The sequence below is a fragment of the Athene cunicularia genome (genome assembly GCF_003259725.1).
Source record: "Athene cunicularia isolate RWA chromosome 28 unlocalized genomic scaffold, athCun1 chr28_part2, whole genome shotgun sequence".
Taxonomy (NCBI): Eukaryota; Metazoa; Chordata; class Aves; order Strigiformes; family Strigidae; genus Athene; species Athene cunicularia.
This window is the reverse complement of record NW_020799140.1, coordinates 1,846,384-1,866,490: the sequence shown is the minus strand read 5'-3', so window position 1 is coordinate 1,866,490 and position 20,107 is coordinate 1,846,384. Positions and strand designations below refer to the sequence as shown.

Sequence of the window (20,107 nt, the reverse complement as noted above, 5' to 3'; positions counted from 1 at the left end):
TGTATAAGAGACAGCCCTTTACACTGATTTGACACAAATAACTCCATAGCCAAGGTCCTAAAAGAGTTGGGTCAGGGGGACGCAGTGAAAAGTGCCACATACGGTGGCATTCTCCGGAGCAGCAGGCTGAATCAAGCTGCTGGCAAATGGAATAGGCAGATAAACACCATTTCACAGAATCACAGAATGGTTTGGGTGGGAAGGGACCTTTAGAGCTCCTCTAGTCCAACGCCCTGCTATAAGCAGGGACATCCTCAAGTCGAGCAGGCTGCTCAGAGCCCCGTCCAACCTGGCCTTGAACGTTTCCAGGGATGGGGCATCTACCAGAATTGGTTTTGGACCCTTCCACTACTGAGAGCAGCCAGCGACTTGCAGCCTTGAGCTTCCACAGCTCAGCTCTGGCACTTCAGCACCACTTGGGTTTGCCCCCAAGCCACGCCAAGCCCCAAGATGGGGTCTGCAGCTCTCTTTGGGAAAGGACCCTCGCCCGTGGCAGCAGCAGGGCCTCGTCTCGTGAGCTCCAAGAGGCTGGGAGCACCTACCTTTGCTTCTGGTGGATGGGCTGCTGCCTCATCGCCATGTACTGGGTGTCCTCCTGCAAGCGGTTCAGCGGAGACTCTGGTTTTAGACGGATCCCGTAATAATGATATTTGGAGTTTCCCCTGGAAGTAGCAGCGTTGAAATTGCTCAGTGTGAACTAGTCAATGGAAGGGACATCGTAGCCCTGCAGTTTACTCTTAGGCTTGTTTTGACAATACACCCTGCTTCTTACAGCACACATCGGTTTGCTGCCAAGCGCTGTTTGAATGGCTGAACTAATGAATGCCATCATCCCCTATAAAATTTAAAACCACATGTCACAAAGTTCAGTGACATCCACATTTAAAACCCGGCCAGGTTTGTTCCAAGTAACCCATGGTAACTGGAGAAGAAGAGGCAAGTGTTACAATACAAAGTATTATTAAACAAGAATGACAGAAAGACCTCAGGGGACAATTTGCTATTTGATTTGGGTTTAAGGATTTGGTTTTTTCCATAAAAACAAACTTCCATCTTTATCTACACTTGGATAAAATAAGCCTGACTGAACAGTCAACTACGATAAGAAAAATGTCTGTCCGTTGCCAGCACTTTCACAGCAACGGGCTTTGATGTGGCTTTGTTCTTGGAGTTGCTCATTTTTGTAGTTTTGTAAAAACTGAAAGCTGTTCGCAAGCAAAAGAGGCTGTAATTCTTTTTCCTTCGCTGGTCAGTAAAGCTGCCGAGATACTCCTTAGGAGAATGTCTTGCCATCGCATTAGACAGATGTGTCAGTTAAAATTTTTCCACCAAACTGGAATTTTTTAGTCCCCGAGCGTCTGCTTTTGGGAGCGAGAAGGACAATTATGCAGCCATGGATACATGACGACAGTATGTCCAACTTGCCTTTAGCCAATTTGTCACTAACAAGGGCTGAGCTGAGTCCTCAGAGGAAGAGGAGACTGAGCCAGGGGAGGAGCAGCAGCGTCCCCAGAGCCCTCTCATTGGGCTTGCTTAAAATTCATTTGCTGTGTCACTATGAAAGGGTCTGAAGGCATCTTCATTCCAAAGATGCTTCCCATTGGAAAAACACACAGAAAAATTTAAGAGAGGAATACTTGTCAAAGAATTAACCCTTTCTTCCTTGTTGGGGGAATTTTCTCTTCTCAAGGGGACGGCTGAATCGTTCAGTCTTTGTCCCCGTGCCGAAGGGTTTTACACACACACAGGTACGAAGTACACTACAGCCACGTCTTCAGTGATTTGAAATGCCCGCAGATTAAATAACACCTGCATTTATAATCTAAATGAACGAATATGAAAATAGTGGTGGACAGCTATTTCCATATTTATTGAGGTTTACTGTGTCCTTCGCCATCTGCACATCTGCAATATTAAGTGGGTTTTTTTGATTGTTTGTTTTTTTTTTTCTTTCTTTAATCCTTGATGGGATTAAAGAATTTCTCTCCTCTAAAGAAATTATTTCAGAGCTTTGGCACTGAAACCAATCTACAGAAATCCAAACTCTCCCCTGCTCTTCCTAAGACTGTTGCCTCCAGATTCCAGCTGTGGAATGCCCCGGACACATCTGGTTTTGTTCTCATTTAGAAGTCCAAATATCTAAGCTTGAATTTTATTATAAAATCTTACAAAATCAGAGCAATCACTGTTTCTCTAGTGTATTGGCTACTTTTTGTTATATTAGAAGCTGGGATAAAATGCAAACTCAGCTGTGAAAGCTGTGCAGACACTCTGGATGCTCCCTTGAAGGGCACAGATGTAATTACAGTAACTCTGCTTTATTATGTTACGCTTTTGTTGTAACATCATATGGATCTTTGATGTTTTAAAAGAAAAAATTCTGTCACAAGATCCAGCCTGCCGCTCTGGGTATTTAAGAAAAAAGACATTTACATCCGTACAGCTTGTCTGCATCAAAGATGTGGGCAGAGGTTCTGTGATGGAGGAACTTTACTGAACGGGGAAACCGTTTCACAGCACCAGAATTTTGGGCTCTGCAACTGACAGTGGCAATTGTGAAGATGAGTTATTTCATCTTTCTGCGACAGGAATGACACGAGAAGCAGACTAGGTTCAAATAAAACCTTCTTAGACTCCTTAGGAAGTGGACTTAGACCAAATTCCACGGTGCGAGCTGGAGAAGGCCCTGGAGCCTGTCTGAAATGACCTGTATTGTCAAGCCTCTCACATCACCGATTCACAGTGAGAAAGCAGCTTTGCCTCACGACACGCAGAAATTACTTCTGTGCCTCAGAAGAGCAATTTCTTTTCCCACAAGACCATGGCCGCTTGTTTCCATAGATCTCAGAAGAAAGACCCGTGCCTGCTAAGTGATGCTCAGTAAGCTCTCACTACACCTGAGAAAAGTTGTAGGAGGTTGGTGGGTTGTTTTTTTTTTATTATTTAAATGTAGATTCCTACCAACCTGGTTCCCAGGCGGCGAGTCCTCAGCCCCATGAACACTGAACGGATCAGTTTTCCGAAGGAAGCGGCGTTGACTGGATCCAGTTTGTGCTCCTGGCAGTGCCGCAGGTAATGGTTGTAGAGAGAGCTCCTGGGAAGGCTGACGCCCTCCGCCGTCTCGTAGTTGTCCAACAACCACTGGAGCTTTATGTATGGAAAACATAAATAAAGAACACATGAAAGTCTAAAGAGGGCTGGAACGGGCTGTGTCAGACAACGTCAATGTTTAAACATCAGGAAAGCCCATCTGACATTGAGTTCAAGTTAATGCTGGGTAGTTAATTTCTCTAAGTTAATTTAAATAACTTACGCTGGTTGCATTTTTGTGAAAGTAAAAGGACCCCCAGCCCAAAGCTAATAACCCAAAACAAAAACGCTGTCAGGTTTTGCAAAAGCATTAAAACACAGTCTGTCTGCCATCTCAGTGTCCACCTTGGATTGAGATTAATTCCTGCAGAGCCAAAATAAAGCTGGAAGAACTCATGTTTTCCAAGAATAAAGATGTTAAGATACCGCCTAAGAGGAATAAATTTCAGGGGAACCAAACGTGCCGCAAAGCCTTTATTAAACTGAAGATTGGCATGTCTGCAACTGTTCTCTTAACAATAAAATTAACGGTTACCAAAGCAACCTTAGGAATCTGAAAGGGTCCGTCTATTTTTCAAAATTTACTGTCTGAACTTCTTTTTGACATTTGTATTGATTAAAGATTGCAATTAATATAAATTACTTATACCCAGTCGGTCCGAAAGGGCAGGCCTGGCGCACAGTGTCAGCACAAGAATTAAAATGCAACAAGACAAAAAAAACCCCAAATCTCTTTTAATTTAATTTTAATTTAATGGCTCCAGCATCAATAAAGTGTTCCATGAAGTGAATTTTTGAAGGAACTAGTTGTACGAATGGACTGAAGTTAATAGCTTTGGTAAGAGCCCTTTAATCGTCGTTAGGGACATGTGGGATTAACATTTTCAAGACTTCCCGCTCCACCCTTGCCTCCATCCTCGCGTGCACAGGCAGCACAGCTCCACCAGAAGCAGCTGCACTCACAGCAAAATACGAGCCACATCACCTAACAAATAGCTCAAGCCCACGTTGTAATTAAGCACAAACAAATCTAAAAATCAGCGGGATTTATCCATGCCCACGGATGTACAAGTTGGCCCACGCTTAAGTCCTCTCCACTCCTTCTCCACTATCTGGCTCTTTTCTACTGTTTTCCCTTGGTGAAAACTTCGGGCTCCCGATTCACTGCTATACTCACGTTTTACATCAATGACTCTCTGAAATACAACCTGAAACGTGCAAAGACGTCTCTGACACCTCACTACGTCGAGTTATTTTCAGTTTATGTGGTTCATACCCAACTCTGCTCCCACACAAAGGCTTTTCAGCACCTATGAATGTCACGCTCCGTGGTTATCCCTCACGTATCCAAATTTAAACTTCTGCTACACAAAATGAGCCGAATCCAAAGCTGTACAAGTTAAAACTATTTCATTCATTCGCTGGGTTTGATCCAAAGCAACCGTGGGTCCAGATGACTTGGATCCATCATTTTTGGTGGCCACAGCTGGAAGAAGAAATCTCATTTTCCTCTCTGTCCTGCTGCTCACAGAGCTGCCTGTCACCTTCCCACCTCCCTCCCGTGACACAGCACCTGAGACACTCTTTGGTGACACGGTCCGTGTCCCTTTGTGCTCTCACCTGCAGAAGAGACGTCCCTGGGAAACCCTCGAGAGCTGTTCCGTAGCCCTGAGCCTCCCCCACCCATTAAGCTAGCTCTAACAAAAGTGGCTTCGACATAAAAGACCAGCAGGACCTCGGGTTTTAAGTAGTTCACATCTGTGCTAGTTTTGGCCCAGCCCCTGTATTTAAAAGGTTAATCATTAAAAAGGGGTGTTGGGGGGGTTAAAACCATTTATTTTATTTATCCTACGGAAGATACTGAATGTGGATCAGCTATTTATTTTCTAAACTTGTTCTAATTCCAAGCTTTAAAAAAAAAAAAAAAAAGGTGCATGTTACTATGGAAAATTCATATACAGGTAAAACTCTTTAATTTAAATTCAATCCTGGACAATTTTAGTCTAATCCCAGGTACTTCTAGAATATTCCCTTCATCTTCCAGCTCTCTTTTTCTGCAAGTGTCTTTTTATACTCCTTGAAACATTACAGAGTTTCACAACATGAACTCCCACTATTGAACTAGAAATCTATTACAAAACGCACAAAAGAGCTTAAAAAAAAATAATCTGTCAGAATATACTTTTGAAAACATGATTTTTGCTCTTCCTGCGTTAGTAATAATAGATCAGGCACTTGAGAACATTAGTGTCCCCTTTTTTCTGTTTACTTTTCGAATTTTGCTCAGTTGTGACAATGACAAGATATTCTACAGCTTCACTTCTGTTTATACTGCGATCAGGTTCCAGTAAAATCACTCTGCAGCTCTACGCTGCTGCGTTTGTTATAGGCACTACGGGGGGGGGACACATTTAAATTTCATTTCTCCTTTAACTTTATTTCTATTGACTGTTTGTTTTGATTTAAAAAGAAAAAAAATCTTTAGCAAAAACGACGTTGTTCGATTCAAGAGTGGCACTTCAAGAATGGAAAAAAGGGTACACGAGGCTCTGAGAAAAAAAAAAAACCACAACACTTTTTTTTTTCTGAAGGTCTAGGTTTGCAGAGGTTTTCTTATGGGCACTTCTATGAAAAAGAAACCAATGACGACACACATTTTTAGCTCACATTTAAGGTGGTTTTATCTGAAACTAAAAGGAGCAGGTTCTGAAGTCCCTGCTGAGTCCAGCTCAAGAGTTAGGACGGACCCCTGAGCCTGCTGAGCATCCCCAGCTCAGCAACGGGGAGAAATGCTTCCCTTGCACCAGGAGTTCCCTGCTCAGCCCCACCGATCCTTTGCAATCAAAGTTGCATCAGAACCTATATATTTTCTTCAAAAGCCTCTTTTCTAGAACCAGTGTCTGGTCCGTTGCATAGTTCAGCCCCGAGCCATCCATGTACGTGAGCACAAGCCCCAGCATCGCCAGCCTTTCTCCACCGAGCAGGAGATTCATCCTTCATCAGGTCACGACGTTCCTCCCCTGGCCAAGGGAGAATTATTCCCTTCAACAGGTTTCCTACTTTTATGTTCAGTCTCATTTGAGGTGTTTCCACCTGAACACCATCTAGGAGTAAGACCTTTTCCTCAGTGAAAAAACTCCCTCAGCACCTACCCTAAGAGCCCTGCTACCCACAGGGAGGAAGCCCAACTAGTTTGGGGGGGTTTAATTTGGGGTTTTTTTGTTGTTTTACGGTCAGTGAGGAAAAGATACATCTTCCTATGAGCGCTATCTAGGAGCCACAGGGTCTCAGGCAGATTACAGCTTCCTACCGCTTCCCTATGTGCTCAGCTTTAGGCACTCGTGTACAAAAACTTTAGTCATTTTTCTCAAACTCCTTTGTATCATCTGCAAGCTCATAACTGGAAAGAAGTAATCCTCTGACCCAGCGACTCTGGAGTATTCTTGTGAACAGAGCTTTTTCAGTAACAGTAATAGATTGACATGATTTCACGAGAAACATCATGTGTCAGGGGTATTAACATTAGCTTAGGCTTCCAAATTTGATGTTTCAAGTGCACTTAAATAACCTCTCAGAGAGCTTTTGAAGCTAAATTAAGTTATCAAGTGTGGCTCCGTTTCACACTGACTTTGTTTCAACAGCATTATGTAAAAAATTCCCTCTTGACTGATACCCCTTTATTTAAAAAAAACCAAAACCAACAACAACAACAACAACAACAAAAAAAACCAAACAAAGATTTCTGGCATGAAACATTCTGACAGCAACAAAATAAACCATTATCCCAAGGATTTACAGGTTTGCAAAATGTGAAATTTAAAGCAAGGGACAGAGCACTTAATGAAAAATCTCTGCAACCTAAAGACTAAAAGCAATTAACTCACACCGAACAGTGCCCTTAGTGTTATCTTGCAACTTCCTTGGCCACCAGATTTGTCAAGCTCATCTTTTGTTTTCAGCCTTGACAAATCACAGTCACCTGCAGCTTCACTTTCTGGTTCTCATAAAATCTGGTGTCAGTCACGCAGGCATCTGGGGTAGATAATTCTCTGTCTGTTTTTTTTTGTTGTTGTTTTGTTTTTTCAACATCAAAGAGGTGGGAACTGAAATATCCCCGATAGGAGAAACCCTTGTAACACAGCACGTGCCAGGGGACAGGAGCAGAGAGGTTCTGGGCTGCACAATCCCTGGGCTGTCCCTCACACTGCGGATGGGAGCAACCCCTGGTAGCCTCCTGCCTCCGGGTGGGAGATGCCCCATCCCTGGAGACACTCAAGGCCGGGTTGGACGGGGCTCTGATCAACCTGCTCGAGTTGAAGATGTCCCTGCTCATGGCAGGGGGTTGGACTAGAGGGGCTTTAAACGTCCCTTCCCACCCAAACTAATCTGTGATTCTCTGATTCCCGCCCTGCCTCCTACTCAAACCAGGGCTCACCGGTCCCTCGGTCCAGTCAAGCTGCTCACTCAGTCGAGCCCTGAGGACGTCCCTGAGCAGAGGCCACGCAGCCTCCCGGGGCGGCAGCACCAACCTTGCTCCAGCTCTGGGAGGAGATTGCCTGCTGTGGTTCTGCAGCGTGCTGCGTTTCCGACAGGCACAGCTTGCACCATCCCCTCCCCGTTATTCCCAGCGCCCACAGACATCGCGCCGTGCCCTGGGAAGGCCGAGCAAGGCCACTGGAGGTTCACAGGGCAGCAAGGGCCCCCCAAGGCTCCTTGGCTTGGCAGAGGGAATTGCACGCTGCTGGAGCCCGGACTGACAATTTCAGCAGGGACGAGAGGAAAGCTGATGTCTACTTTAGAATTTGTAAGAGAACTTAAGCCTTATGTCAAACTCTGAACTGTAACCGGAGAAACATTAAGTTCTTTACTTTTACCCTGCAAGACAAGGGTGGGGAAGATCTGGTCAGAGGCTGGATCAGGCCCCGACTCCATCCTGAACAACCTGAAGCCAGATGAAATCTCCTTTCTATTTTTGTTTTCTTTCCTCTGCTCTTTTTCTGCTTTTCTTCAAACCTCCTCCAATACCACATCACAACTCACCCCATCCTGCTCTGCTCTGTCCCTTTCTGCACTGGGAGAAACAAAAAAAAATTCTGCAGAGCAACATTACCCTTCAGACAAATCTGCACAGCACTCAGGGAACAGCACGGGTGTGTGAGCATGGTCACAGCCTGGGACAGGGAGGACGCACAGAGATGCTCAGAACAGGAGCATCTGCTTCTGTAGGTTTGTGTATCCCCAGCTTCGACAAAGAAACCTTCAATTTCTAGAAGCTGAAATAAGGATCCCGCTCATCCAGGAGCCCTGGTGGGAGTTTGATGTCAGTTTAAGAGAATCAGACTGTTAGGTTTAACGTTCCTTTTGTTTTCTCAGGCTATTTCTCCAGGGTGAAGAGGGCAAAGATTTTTTATTTTTTTTTACAGGATCTAAGAATGACAACAGATCTGCCCTCAAATTCAAAGCAAAAGTAAATCTGCTAGAATAACGAAGTACCCCTTCATGTACTGTGATTTATCAGCGCAGAACATGCTTCAGCCTCATCCAAAACGCAGTGAAGTCAAGGCAAGAGCAATGACTTGAACAGGACTTGAATTAGACCCTTCAAACCTCGCACAAACATGTGCTCACTGTTAAGCGTTACTGCAGGGGAGCCATAAACCATGATGCAGAAGGCCCAGTAGAACAGTGGGAACTTCACACAAAGCAGGGAAATTGTTGGCATAGTGAGAAGAGAGAGGTCTAGCAAACGGTTTTAGCGTAGCACTGTGACAGTAACGGTCTTCCTGAGGCACAGAAAGAGGCAATAAAGGCATTCACAGGAGGAGGATGTGGGTACGCGCTATCTAAGGGATATCGGTGATGATTCACACCAAGTTATTGCCGTAGAATTGCAAGTTATTTTCCAGCCATCTTTCAATTCCAGTGAAAGGAAAAGAACTTCCTCAGATGTGTTTATCTAATTGCCAGCAATTTCCATTGCAAGGCAGATGAAATAAATAAACACAGGGGAGAGGTAGTTAACAGAATCCAGAGCGTCTCATAAACAAACATTAACATCACGGCACTTTTTTTGCAGATTCTTTTTTTTTTTCTTGGGAAGAGGCCTCTTTGGGCAGCACAGCTGAATCACAGGCTGCTTTCAGTGGCTCGTGCTGTTGAATACACCAAAGGGCTACAAATAATGCTCCTACCAAAGCAGGAAAAAGGTTGTAAATTCCGATTGTAACTTACATGGCTGTTGAGCAAACTGCTTTTGTGTGATGTAATCCCTTCATTTTTTTGTAGGTTTTCAATCGCCATTTCAAGCTAAAGAAAATGCGCACAGGGGAGAAAAAAAAAAAAAAAAAAAAAAAAAAAAAAAAAAAAAGGAAAAAAGAAAAAGAAAGGAAATCAGATAGTTAGCAACAGCCAGGATTATTATTTCTTTATTAATATTTGAATGATTAATGCTTTATATCAACAGGCTGGTGAAAAAGAGGTACAGATGAGGCACAGTCCTTATGGGATGAAGCTGCGGAGACGTTATTGGATGCCATGCAAACTAGCAACACAGCAAGAATCCCTACTAGGGTTAAAGAGCAAGACCAGGGGGCTTTTGATCTTCCACTATAGGCACTGCCCATTTATAAAAGAGAAGCAGTTTTCCATCTCCTTTCCCCTTCGTGCCTAGACCGAAGCACCACCAGACAGATTCCTCTGCAGCAGGTCGAAGGAGATACGCTGTGGATTTGCTATTAGCCAGATCTGTCAGGGAAGACTGGAAGTAATGACTTTGGTTATTGTTACTCCTTAATGTTTTGACAAAACGCTAATGGCAACTAAATAAAACCGGGGCACAGGGAGGGTTGACACGCAGAATGAGTAAGCTGGAATGGGTAAGAGCTCTTTGCTACTGCAGAGAACTGCAAAGGGACTCTGACGGGAGAAGACAGGTTTCAGTTAAGTGAGCTTCTTCCCACGAAGACAGGCTGGCACATCGTGATGCCGCTTGGGCTCATTTCCATTGATCCGAGCTTCTGCAAGCGGAGTCTCGGCGAGGCGTTCCAGCCCCTGACGAGCCCTGTGCTCCTCTCTGTCTAGCTTCTGTTCTGCTCTCAGCCCAGCTGCGGCTGCTGCCTCATGCTCCAACCCTCTCCTGGACCATTCTTGTCTTCTCCTTTCTGCTACTCAATCTCTGGGAAACTACTTAGCAGATATCTGCGAGTCCCAGAGCTTCAGTGCTCCTGAGCACAAGGTTTTTGTAAATGAGGAATGAAAAAAAAAACAAAACCCCAAACCAAAAAAAAAAAAAATCTATTAAGGGAGTCGCAGGAGCAGAATTTGCTCCTGTAGATGTTCTCAAAACCCTGTTATCTGTGACTTGTTAGTGCAGGCAGGGCAAGGCAGCACACATCAGCCAGTAAAACTTGCAGCCAGCAGCTATCTCGAGCATCTGTCCTCATTGTACACGCATGGTTGTGCACTCATCCGTAGGCGCATGCACAAAGCATTGCACAATGAGCTGGGAGAACAGAACAAATCAGATCTAACTTCTGAAGTAGCATTCAGCAACCAAAGACAGCCTGGGCCGTACCCAGCGGCACTCTGGCCGAGCCCCTCCACCACACGCCCCTCGGTTTCCATCCCCAAGGGCCATCGCTGTGGCCAGAAGTTATCACTGAACCCAAAAAAAGGGTCAGTCTAAGGCTATGTGTCAGTGTTTTGGTTTTTTTTTTTTTGAGAAAACTGTCAACGCTGTGAAGTACCCTGAGGAACCAAAGACTGATTGCTGATGCAGCTTTCAGGAAATGAGTCGGTGTTAGAGGGAGACACCATTTCCTTCCTCTGTTCAAGGAGCAGCACAGCGCCAAGTTGAGCAACACCTCTTACGCAAACACACAAACACTGCCCGTCCTTCTGGCGTTTTGGGAAGTGTCCCGTGCAGATGGACACCTTGCATCTGCAGAAAAAAAAAAATACGACAGGGGAAAGACTAAAAGCTCTTAAACAGCCCTGCACGAAGGTGAGGAGCTCTGAGGACCCACTTATGGGAGGTCTCAAGGATTTCCTCTGGGTACAGCCTGCTTTCAATGAAGATGCATAGTGCTCTGTTGGCACAGACATTGAACGGAACCGCTTCATGCGCTGTGCCAGCCCATTTGATGGAGCAGAATATCATCATTCCAGCAAATGTGGAAAAAGGGTTTCTTGAAATATTTCAAGATCTTACTTTAGTGTGCGTACAGTCTTTACCAACCATCCCTCCACCTCCTGAGGCAGCTCTTGCACCACTGCTAAATCTGAAGCACTCTCTAGTTCCAGCCTCCTCTGAAGACAGATACTCTCCTCGCTTTCGAGGTTTCGGTGCCGGCTCTGCCTCGAGCATTCAGCACCCTCCAAGCCCTCTCCCTTCCCCATTCCTTGCAGCTGCCTCTCCTGCTGCCAAGCCCTCACGTTGCTGGCCGCTTGGCCATCCATCCCCTTTGCGCCACACCCCCAAGGCCACATGCAAACACTACGTCTTCCTTGGCTACATCCACATGAGCTGTACCTTGTCTTTCTCTCCACAAAGCTCCTAATTCTGCCCCAAACACATTTCTGCCAAGGACTACAGCCTCTCCGGCCTCTTTAACACCAGCCTTTCCTATTCTCTCTTTAACCAAGACATTGCAATGAAAAATAATGGTTTTATCCATTGATTTGATTTAGTCATTGCTCTCCTTAAGCCTTCCACTACCTGTCCACCCATTATTATGTGAAATTTAAAGCAGTTATCACGGCCCTGCTCTATCCCTCTTCAACTCTGGTCTGTGCCGAAAGAACTGAAAGCTACACACAGACACATCCCTATATTGTCTTCCCTGCACTATTTCACCCTCTTAAGCCCCTCCGCAAGAGCCACAGACATTCTGTGTTAAAATACCTTCAGAAAGTTCATTCCTACATGCAACAGAGTGAATTTATTTCAGGTGCATTTTCATAAAAGTCACTTCCTAAATCGTTGTTTTTTTTTTTTTTGCTGAACAGCTTTCTCATGTGATAGGCAGCTACAAACCAAATCTGTTCATGGGGCATTTCTATTGACAGATATTCTACTCGGGATTTTTTACATTGTGCCCATCACCATGGAAATTAAAAACCAAACAAACAAAACCCCCAAAACGAAGCAAAACAAAACCCAAGAGTAATGTGGTGCAGCTTTGCAAGATGAAGTCTCACGCAGGTGACAAGATCAGCAGCTACTTCCTTCAAAATAACAAGCCTGAGCAAAAATCAGAAGATGGTCCAATGCTAGTTTGTAACTGTGAACAGTTAAAATAGACACACACACACAATTCTCACACCAGAAATGAAGCCCAACTAATCCAGATGCAGCTGTCATTGTCTCTTCCACCCAAAGCTAAGGACCTTTCCCCTACTTCTATCTAAGACAGAGCACATTTACTCCAGGATCAAAGGCAACCTTTATAAGGCACCAAGATTCAAACCCCACGAAGTCTATACACTAAAACTCTGCGGGAAAAGAAAGTACAACCTCACCAGCCAGATTTTCAAGAGCACTCGGTGGCAAACAGCTCCTGTTTTTCTCCCTGGATGGTGCTGTTCACATTTTAAAATCTGGCCACGTACACCGAGTTACACCTACATTTGTAATTATGTTTACACACAAACATATAAACACACATCAGTCAGTCTGGAAAGGAAGGTGAGCAGTGTCCCAGAAAACAAGCTCCAACTCACTCCTAAGGGCTGGGAGAATCTCACATAAAAGCCCTGGGAGCTTCTAGCTGGAAAAAGGCTGGTTTGGGTTAATAGTTGTATCGCCAAGTCCCACACAGCAGTATAGCTGTGCTTCTAGCAACCTGGCACCTCCACTGACAGCTGGAGGGACATGATTTTAAAAAATCAGAGCTTTAAAACATTTCTGTTTGATCAGTATTTTCCCTAAAATACATTTTCTGTAACATATGGCATGGAAAAGAATACACAATGGTGCAGGAGATATGTACAAAGACTTTTTGATCACTATGCATTTGGCATGATCAGCTTGACATGCCTTGTGTGCTAATTATCCACTGTATTAATAATGGATTTTTCAGGTCTTTTCATAATTAAAAATACATTTATATATTTCTTTATTTTGAGTAAGTCAAGCCCCGTGTTCAGATGTTACACTTTTTAGAAAATGTAAATAGAGACAATTCTTTTGAATTGGAAAGACAAAACATTTTGTTCGGGATAAAAAAAGAAAATCCCGGAGAATTTTCTCTTATCTCCATGCTGCATAATTTCAGTGATCCACTCAGAAAGTTTGACAAGCTTCTGCCCAGCAGCATGAGACACATTCCAAACTCCCGTTGAAAAATATCTGTAGTACACCAGTGTCTATTCTCTCCCTTGCATGGCACGTTATAGACATATACACAGTGATAACGATAGGAAGTTTTATTTTCTGAAGGTTTTTCAGTTCCCTTGGAATAATTCCTGGCCCCCGAGCTGCAACATCTGCAGGGCTACATACCGTTGCTGGAGAGGAGCGTGAAGTATGTGACAGAGAATGTCTAGTGTTTTCCATCCCCCCATGAATGAGATAGGCTCCCGAGCCGGAGAGGATCGGACTTCCCCCAATGTCCATGGTGATGCCCACCATGTTGTGAGAGGGAATGGCTGTAGGAGAGGATGCCGCTGTAGTCACCTGAGCTCCACCTCCCTGCGGTTCGAAATAGGATGCTGCGCTGCTGGGGGCGTAAATCTGAGCTTCGGTGTTGTAGGAGTAGGTGGCTCGTCTGTCAAAAGAATAACAGGGTCAGGAGGTGGAGAGGAGCTGGTAGATCTAATCTCATGAACAACAGTTGTGGAAACCTGGACCACCTTTCGAAAAAACCTCGACTCCACTGTCGGTGGGATTTGCCCCATTAAAATTGAAGCCCGTGCTGTAGAAGTCAGTCCCGACAATGTTCATCAGTCCCAGGACAGCCCTGGAACCGAGGCCCAGAGCCACTGAGAGAGCCCAAAGCCCTGAAATCGCTCTGCAGCCACTGCAGGCAACCTTGGTGCTGGAGGCTGAGAGCATCCCAGAGGGCAGCAGGGCCAAAGCAGGGGGCAGAGCACACAGGAGGAAGAGGAAACCTTTCAGAACTGCCTTTTCCCCCAAACAGTTATGCTCCAGTTTCTAAAGCCACCCCACCTCACCACACACACACAGTGAGCTGGGCAGAGGAAAATACTGGACCCTTTTCTGTGGCAGGATTCCCTGAAGAACAGTCCCTCCATGAGGACAACACCTCCTCCAAGGCCGGAGTCTGGCTGAAACTACCCCCACGCACACAACGTAGCATGTAAAATGGTTGTTCCTCCTCTTCCTCCTTTTAAGAGTGAGCAGTGCCAGCAGCAGCACCGGGGTGCAAGGAGCCTGGGAGGACCAAAGGGCTCAACCCAGCTGGGAGGGAGACAGGGCTCTGCTACAGCCAACACGGGACTCTTACATGGTTCCATTGGTATAAACAGCTTCTCCTCCTTCCACATACTGGACCTGGGATGGATAGACGTGCTGCACGGATTGCACCTGAAACAAGCATCACAAACTCAAGTTACGGATATGTTCTTGCCTAGAAACAGCGGGAGAAATTGCATGTTACATCCTTAAACAACTCTCAACCTTACCTTGACATTTAGGCTTTCTTTTTTAAAAGAAAAAGAAAAAAAAACCAAAAACAAACAAAAATCCCACATGCTTAGGAATCCCAAAGGACGTATTTATTTTAAAAGGTCAGATTAAAATAAATAAATAAGTAGTTGCTCCGTGAGCAGTGGAAACAATGGAGCTGGGTTTCCTCTGCACACATGTCTCAGGGCTGGTTCTCCGCTGACTAATAAGGGTGAGATCATGCTGCAGCCTTTCCTTCAGAGAGGAGGTTGGCAGTGTCCATCTGCACCCCAGCCCCCCTTTTCATTGGTCTGGGAGAGACACAGTTGCCCTCTGTCAAGTTTTTTTTTCTAGAACTGAGCAACCAATTTAAAAAAAAAAACCAAAACAAACCTGCTAGAGGAAAAAGTCAAGAGTCAGACTCACTGTCCACATGAAGCAGCACCATGTGCCTGGTTTCTTAGGAAACAAGGACTGCAAAAGGCAAAGTTCAGATAAATAAAAACACTTGCATGATTCTCTGTCATCTAACCTTGCTACGAAGCCACATGCAGTCAGTACATTTATTTGTGTAATTAAAAAAAAAAAATCCCACTTTGCCTCTAAAAAAATCTTTACAGAGGAGGATTGCTTTTAAATGGCAATTAAAAGCATCCATCAAATCCTCACATGTATAAAAGACAACTGCTACAGTAAAAGTTCTCTCAAAACTTTAAATATCTTGTTTCTTTTGCCGTCGGTCTAAGGAAGGAAGAGAGAGATGGAGAAAGCTGCTCTCACAGTGATCTCCAGTTCTCTAATTGCACACAACTCTAATTAAGAGCAGCATGGGTATTTCTAAGCACAGTTTCAAGGGTTGCGTGGGACGTGGGGTCCTGTTGACACGGGGGTCCCTGCGCAGTGTCTCACCCCAGAGATATTACCTGTTGTGGAACCTGCTGAACTCTGGGAACAGAGATTTGCTGCATCTGCGCCCCTTTGGGAGCGGAGCCTGCTGCTTGGACCAAAACCCTCTGAAAGAAGAAGATACAGTAAGATACGCTTACTTTCAGACTGTAACACGGTTCAGTTAGGTATTCTCTTTCAAAGTGTCATGGAAAGCTTCCCTCCTACCCCAGCAGCAGCAGAACCCCTTACTGAGCATCCCTGCGGTCCCCATCCTTCCAGCGTGGGCACCAGCCTGAACTCAGTACCCTGCACCTGGGAAAAGCTGGATCCACATTTTCTGACACGGAACGTCTTTAATTCTCCACGCAAGGAAATAACAGCTAACAGTTGACTGACAGAAGGAGCTCAACGTGAGGTTCAGCTGCAGCTAAACAAGAAACACTCCTCACACATACATGTTTTCCTCCTATGGCTGAAAAGTTCTTCTCCTCCAGCTGCTACACCGAACCACACTCTGCCTCCTGCAACAAGAAACTGCACTCTCCAAAGTGTCACAGCCCTTACGGTTTCTACCAGCACCAAAGCTCAGCTGGTTCTGCACCTCCTTTCAGTGCCACCGAGGGCACAGAAATGCTTTGTGTTGCCTTGAGGTGGTCACTGTCCTCTCCCTCTGCTCTGTCATTCCAGCATCCCCCTGCTCTTTGGGTTACCCTCGGCAGTCTGAGGTTGGACACACATCTCGTAGAGCGCTCAGCACCTTGCAGATCCAGCAAAACAAGCGTGGGGATGTGGAGGATGGAAAGAAACGACTCAGAGAGGCCCGTGGGAACAGAGCCAAGTACCAGTGTGGCCTTTTAAACCAATGAGGACCTTCTCCAAGGAGACAGACATCCTCTGTGGCTTGAGGATTTAAAAACATCCATCAGATTGGGCCAACAGAACAAAAAGCTGCAAAACAATCCCGTGTGAATCCTAGATGAGACCTAGAAAATCACTGGCTACCTTATAGGTATAAATTTATGATTTTTAGCCCTTTGACACCCTCCCAACGTGCCCTTTGTAACAAGCCAGCAATTCTATTCTAGCAGATTTATAAGAATAGAGGAATTGCCCAGATTTTTAGGCAGCTTCTACATCACCAGTCCTGAGGCTGACCTCCAGCAAGTCTGGGTACACTGGAGATCCTGCAGCTGAACTAGCGGTAAGGACACGTACACTTATGCCAGCCATCACTTTGTCCATTTTCTCTCCAAAACAGGCTGCAACCAGTGCACGATGGGAACATTATAAGCCCTTTTTCGAGTCAAGCCTTGGCAATGCCACGTACATCATAATCTCAGCAAGATCCTTTCCTCTCTCCGATTTTTCACCCATTCTCTGTCATCGCTTTTACCAAACGACACAACTCCTCCTTTGGCACAGCCGCCCAGCTCAGCTACTTGTGTAGCTTGTTACTGCCTGTCTGGTTGCTCCTACCTTCCAACCCAAAAGAATGAATCATCCCCAACCTGTAAGATGAGGCCATCCTGTTCATACAGCCTTCGCTCACACTGAAAGGCAGACCAGCTATCAACAACACCAAAGGCTTCAGCCTCACACCAGTCATGCTGCCAGTAGGTCATTCCCAGTGTTTTCTTTGTCCTGCTGGTGAGAAGGGAAGGCTCCGGATGCTCCTCCTCTTCAGCAATCTTCCACAATCCTCTGGATCTTCCTTAATCCATGGAGTTCCACTCAATACTCCGTGTCATGATGACAGCACTGGCAAAGGCCGGAGGGGTAATTTCATAATCCAAAGCCAGTGGGTTTTCTAAACTTCTTTAACTTGTTGTGACAGTCAAATTCACAGGAATAACTGATGTTCCCTAAGATACCTGACACTACTGCTCTGCAGCATCCACATCGCTACAATACGAACACGAAAGGTCGCCCAGAGAAACCGAAGATGGGAAGGCTGAGAGACGACAGCGAGCTGGCCAGCCACACACTGGATCACACGATGTGAACGTCCCCATCTCCCGGTGAATCGAATGCTCCTACCAATTCACAATTTTTAATTGTTCCTTTTCATCAGCATCCAATGGCAGCTACTTCTGCTCACTTGGGAGTTGGAGAAGGGTGTAGCTAAGTTACACCCACCCATCCTCTTATCCCTCCAGCTTCCTGCAACAGAAACTTCTTTTGATAGTTCCCCAAAAGGCATAAAAAGGAACCAGTTTGACTTAACCCTTCCTGTTTTGCACTACGTAGCTTCCATTCATCAGTCGAAGCTCTCATTTCTCTCCTGTCAGGAGACCTCCCAAGCGCACCATATTCATGTATAGGAAGCATGAATCCCCCCTCCCCAGTTTAAAATGCCAGGATCCACCTACCAAAGGATGAGACCAGCATGCGGCTGCTCCACCCTCTCCCTGCATTAGCACTCCCCACACCTCTTCTCTCTCGAGCTTGGTACCTTATTTGCAGAGATGCCCTTAAGGACTGTTTCATTTTTTGCTTTTATTGACACATCAAATAATGACAGGATATTATACTGAAGCAAACACCAAACTGGCATGAAGTGACTTCCCTGAGTAGCTAAATTCAAACCTAAATCCTGTCTTTTAAAGCTTGCATATTCCTAGGGCTAACACATAAAATATCTATGGCCTTTGTCAACACAAAGTCCAGCAACAGGTTCCCCCCACTACCTCAACGAGTTGATTAACAAACCTCTCCCTCACATAAAAGCCCTGGATTAAAATACATCTGCCAGTCAAACAGGTCTCTTCTCCATGGAAACGGCATTCCCAGCTGTGCATACGTTACCTGCTGAGATGCTGGCACTGGCTGCACTACTGGAGCTTGGGCTGATGCTGAAGTGTGAAGTGCCACAGAAGCTGCTGGGTCTGAGCCACCCTCTGAACTCTGCATGCTCACTGCTGGGGAGAGCAGAGGGGAGATGAGCCGGGGAAACACAGCTACACACCACGGCAAACGCCCGAGCAACCCGCGGCTAAAGGGAACAAAATCCCTGTGGAAGATCCAGGGGAAGTGCTAGGAAGGAAGGTAGCTACCTACACAGAGGACTCCTTTTAGTCTTGGAGCTAATTTTAATACAGTATTATATTAAGAAAAAAGAAAGTTGCACAATTGTTCCACAGAAAGGAGAGGGAAGGAACAGAAAATGCACTGCTAAATATAACCCAAAAGTAGTGTTGGAAAATTATTGTGTCATAGTGAGGATAACTTCAGATCTGGAAGAGTAAGAGCATATTTTAAAAATAATTTTATCTCCCCCTCTGCCTTATCATGTTTAACTACTGAAAAAAAAAATAAAATTAATCAAATCTAAGTACACGCCTGCCAATGCTTTTACCCGAAAAGTAGGGTGATCAGTTTGGGTTTATAATCACCACCGATAATCGAACACTAACAGCAGCAGAGCAGTGATTCGCCACCAGTTAAAAACCCCAAACCACCCCCACAAAGAAACAAACACCTCCCCATCCGTGCCCGTGCCCCCAAATGCCGTCAGCCTCACCAAGGTCCCCAAACAGAGACACGCCACGGCCCTCGGGTCCTGCTGCCAGGCTGCAAGACGCCCTCAGCATCTTCAAGTCACCCGAGTCCCTGTCCCGGCACTCACCCAGCACGGCTCAGCCACCTTGGGAAGCATCCCAAGGGCCACCTGGGGATGTCCTGGGGATGGAGAGACGGGGCCGGAGCAGGGCTGAGCACCTGCCCTGCAGCACAGGCTCTCCATCCCCCGGGTCTCCTCGCCCCCCTACGGCACTGCCCCGGCACCCCCTGCCCGTCCCCACGGATGCTGAAGCCCAACCACCCGATGGACACCGAGGGTTGTGCTTCCCAGGAGCAGACAATGTCATTTGGGGGGGTTTGATGTAATGTGGAGGGGTGGGGGAGCCTTTTTTTTCCTCAGTTTCTTGTGAAAGTTCCTGTTTTAAAACCTATTTTAGGAGGGTTTCTGCTGTCACTTCAAACGATTCAGACACATCCAGATTTTGAGCAGTGTCAGTTCTCCTTTCTCAGCCTCGCTGCTGAGTCGAATGTAACCTCCAACTAACAGCACGAAATCTTTTTCCTTTTATTTCCCTTCTCTATCCAATATTTATTTTTTTTCCTCAGCTTCATGCAAGTTAAGAGCCAAAAGGAAAAATGAGAAACCGAGGGACACTGGGCCCTGCTCATTTGATAGCTCTTTGTGGTAAAAAGAAATCCAAGGGGGAAGTGAAGTCACAAAAATTGCCTTCAGACACCGAATAAACCCCAAATATTTAGATTCTTCATAAAACAGGTTTTTAAGACTTTTTTCCAGTCAGTGCTGACCCCATAATCCCACAGTACCCATTAGCAAATCACAACAATTACTCTCGAAACTTCCTCACAGCTTGCAAGTGATTTTCTCTTGCACATCATCTTTCTTGCATCCAGGAGAAAGAGCAGGTACAGAACCCACACAGTCACAGCTCCAAATACAGCTACCGGATTAATTTAACAAGCCAG

At 45.5% G+C, this 20,107-nt stretch overlaps 1 protein-coding gene across 6 annotated transcripts in view; it reads right to left on the bottom strand.

Annotated features, from left to right (window-relative positions):
* Nucleotides 1-19,314, bottom strand: part of RFX2 (regulatory factor X2) — a 30,556-nt gene extending 11,242 nt beyond the window's left edge. Inside the window, exons 1-8 of one of the 6 annotated variants that reach the window (XM_026865254.1) lie at nucleotides 19,230-19,314; nucleotides 18,410-18,519; nucleotides 15,640-15,729; nucleotides 14,556-14,635; nucleotides 13,592-13,856; nucleotides 9,322-9,396; nucleotides 2,966-3,147; nucleotides 543-662 (exon numbers count right to left, since the gene is read on the bottom strand). In XM_026865254.1, the coding sequence (XP_026721055.1) occupies nucleotides 543-662; nucleotides 2,966-3,147; nucleotides 9,322-9,396; nucleotides 13,592-13,856; nucleotides 14,556-14,635; nucleotides 15,640-15,729; nucleotides 18,410-18,514 (917 nt within the window). In that variant the 5' untranslated portion in view covers nucleotides 18,515-18,519; nucleotides 19,230-19,314. Of the gene's footprint in view, nucleotides 1-542; nucleotides 663-2,965; nucleotides 3,148-9,321; nucleotides 9,397-13,591; nucleotides 13,857-14,555; nucleotides 14,636-15,639; nucleotides 15,730-18,409; nucleotides 18,520-19,124; nucleotides 19,180-19,229 lie in introns of those variants that run through there. The other 5 variants (XM_026865253.1, XM_026865252.1, XM_026865256.1 and 2 more) reach the window with 5 other exon arrangements.
* Between the last annotated feature and the right edge of the window lie 793 nt (nucleotides 19,315-20,107).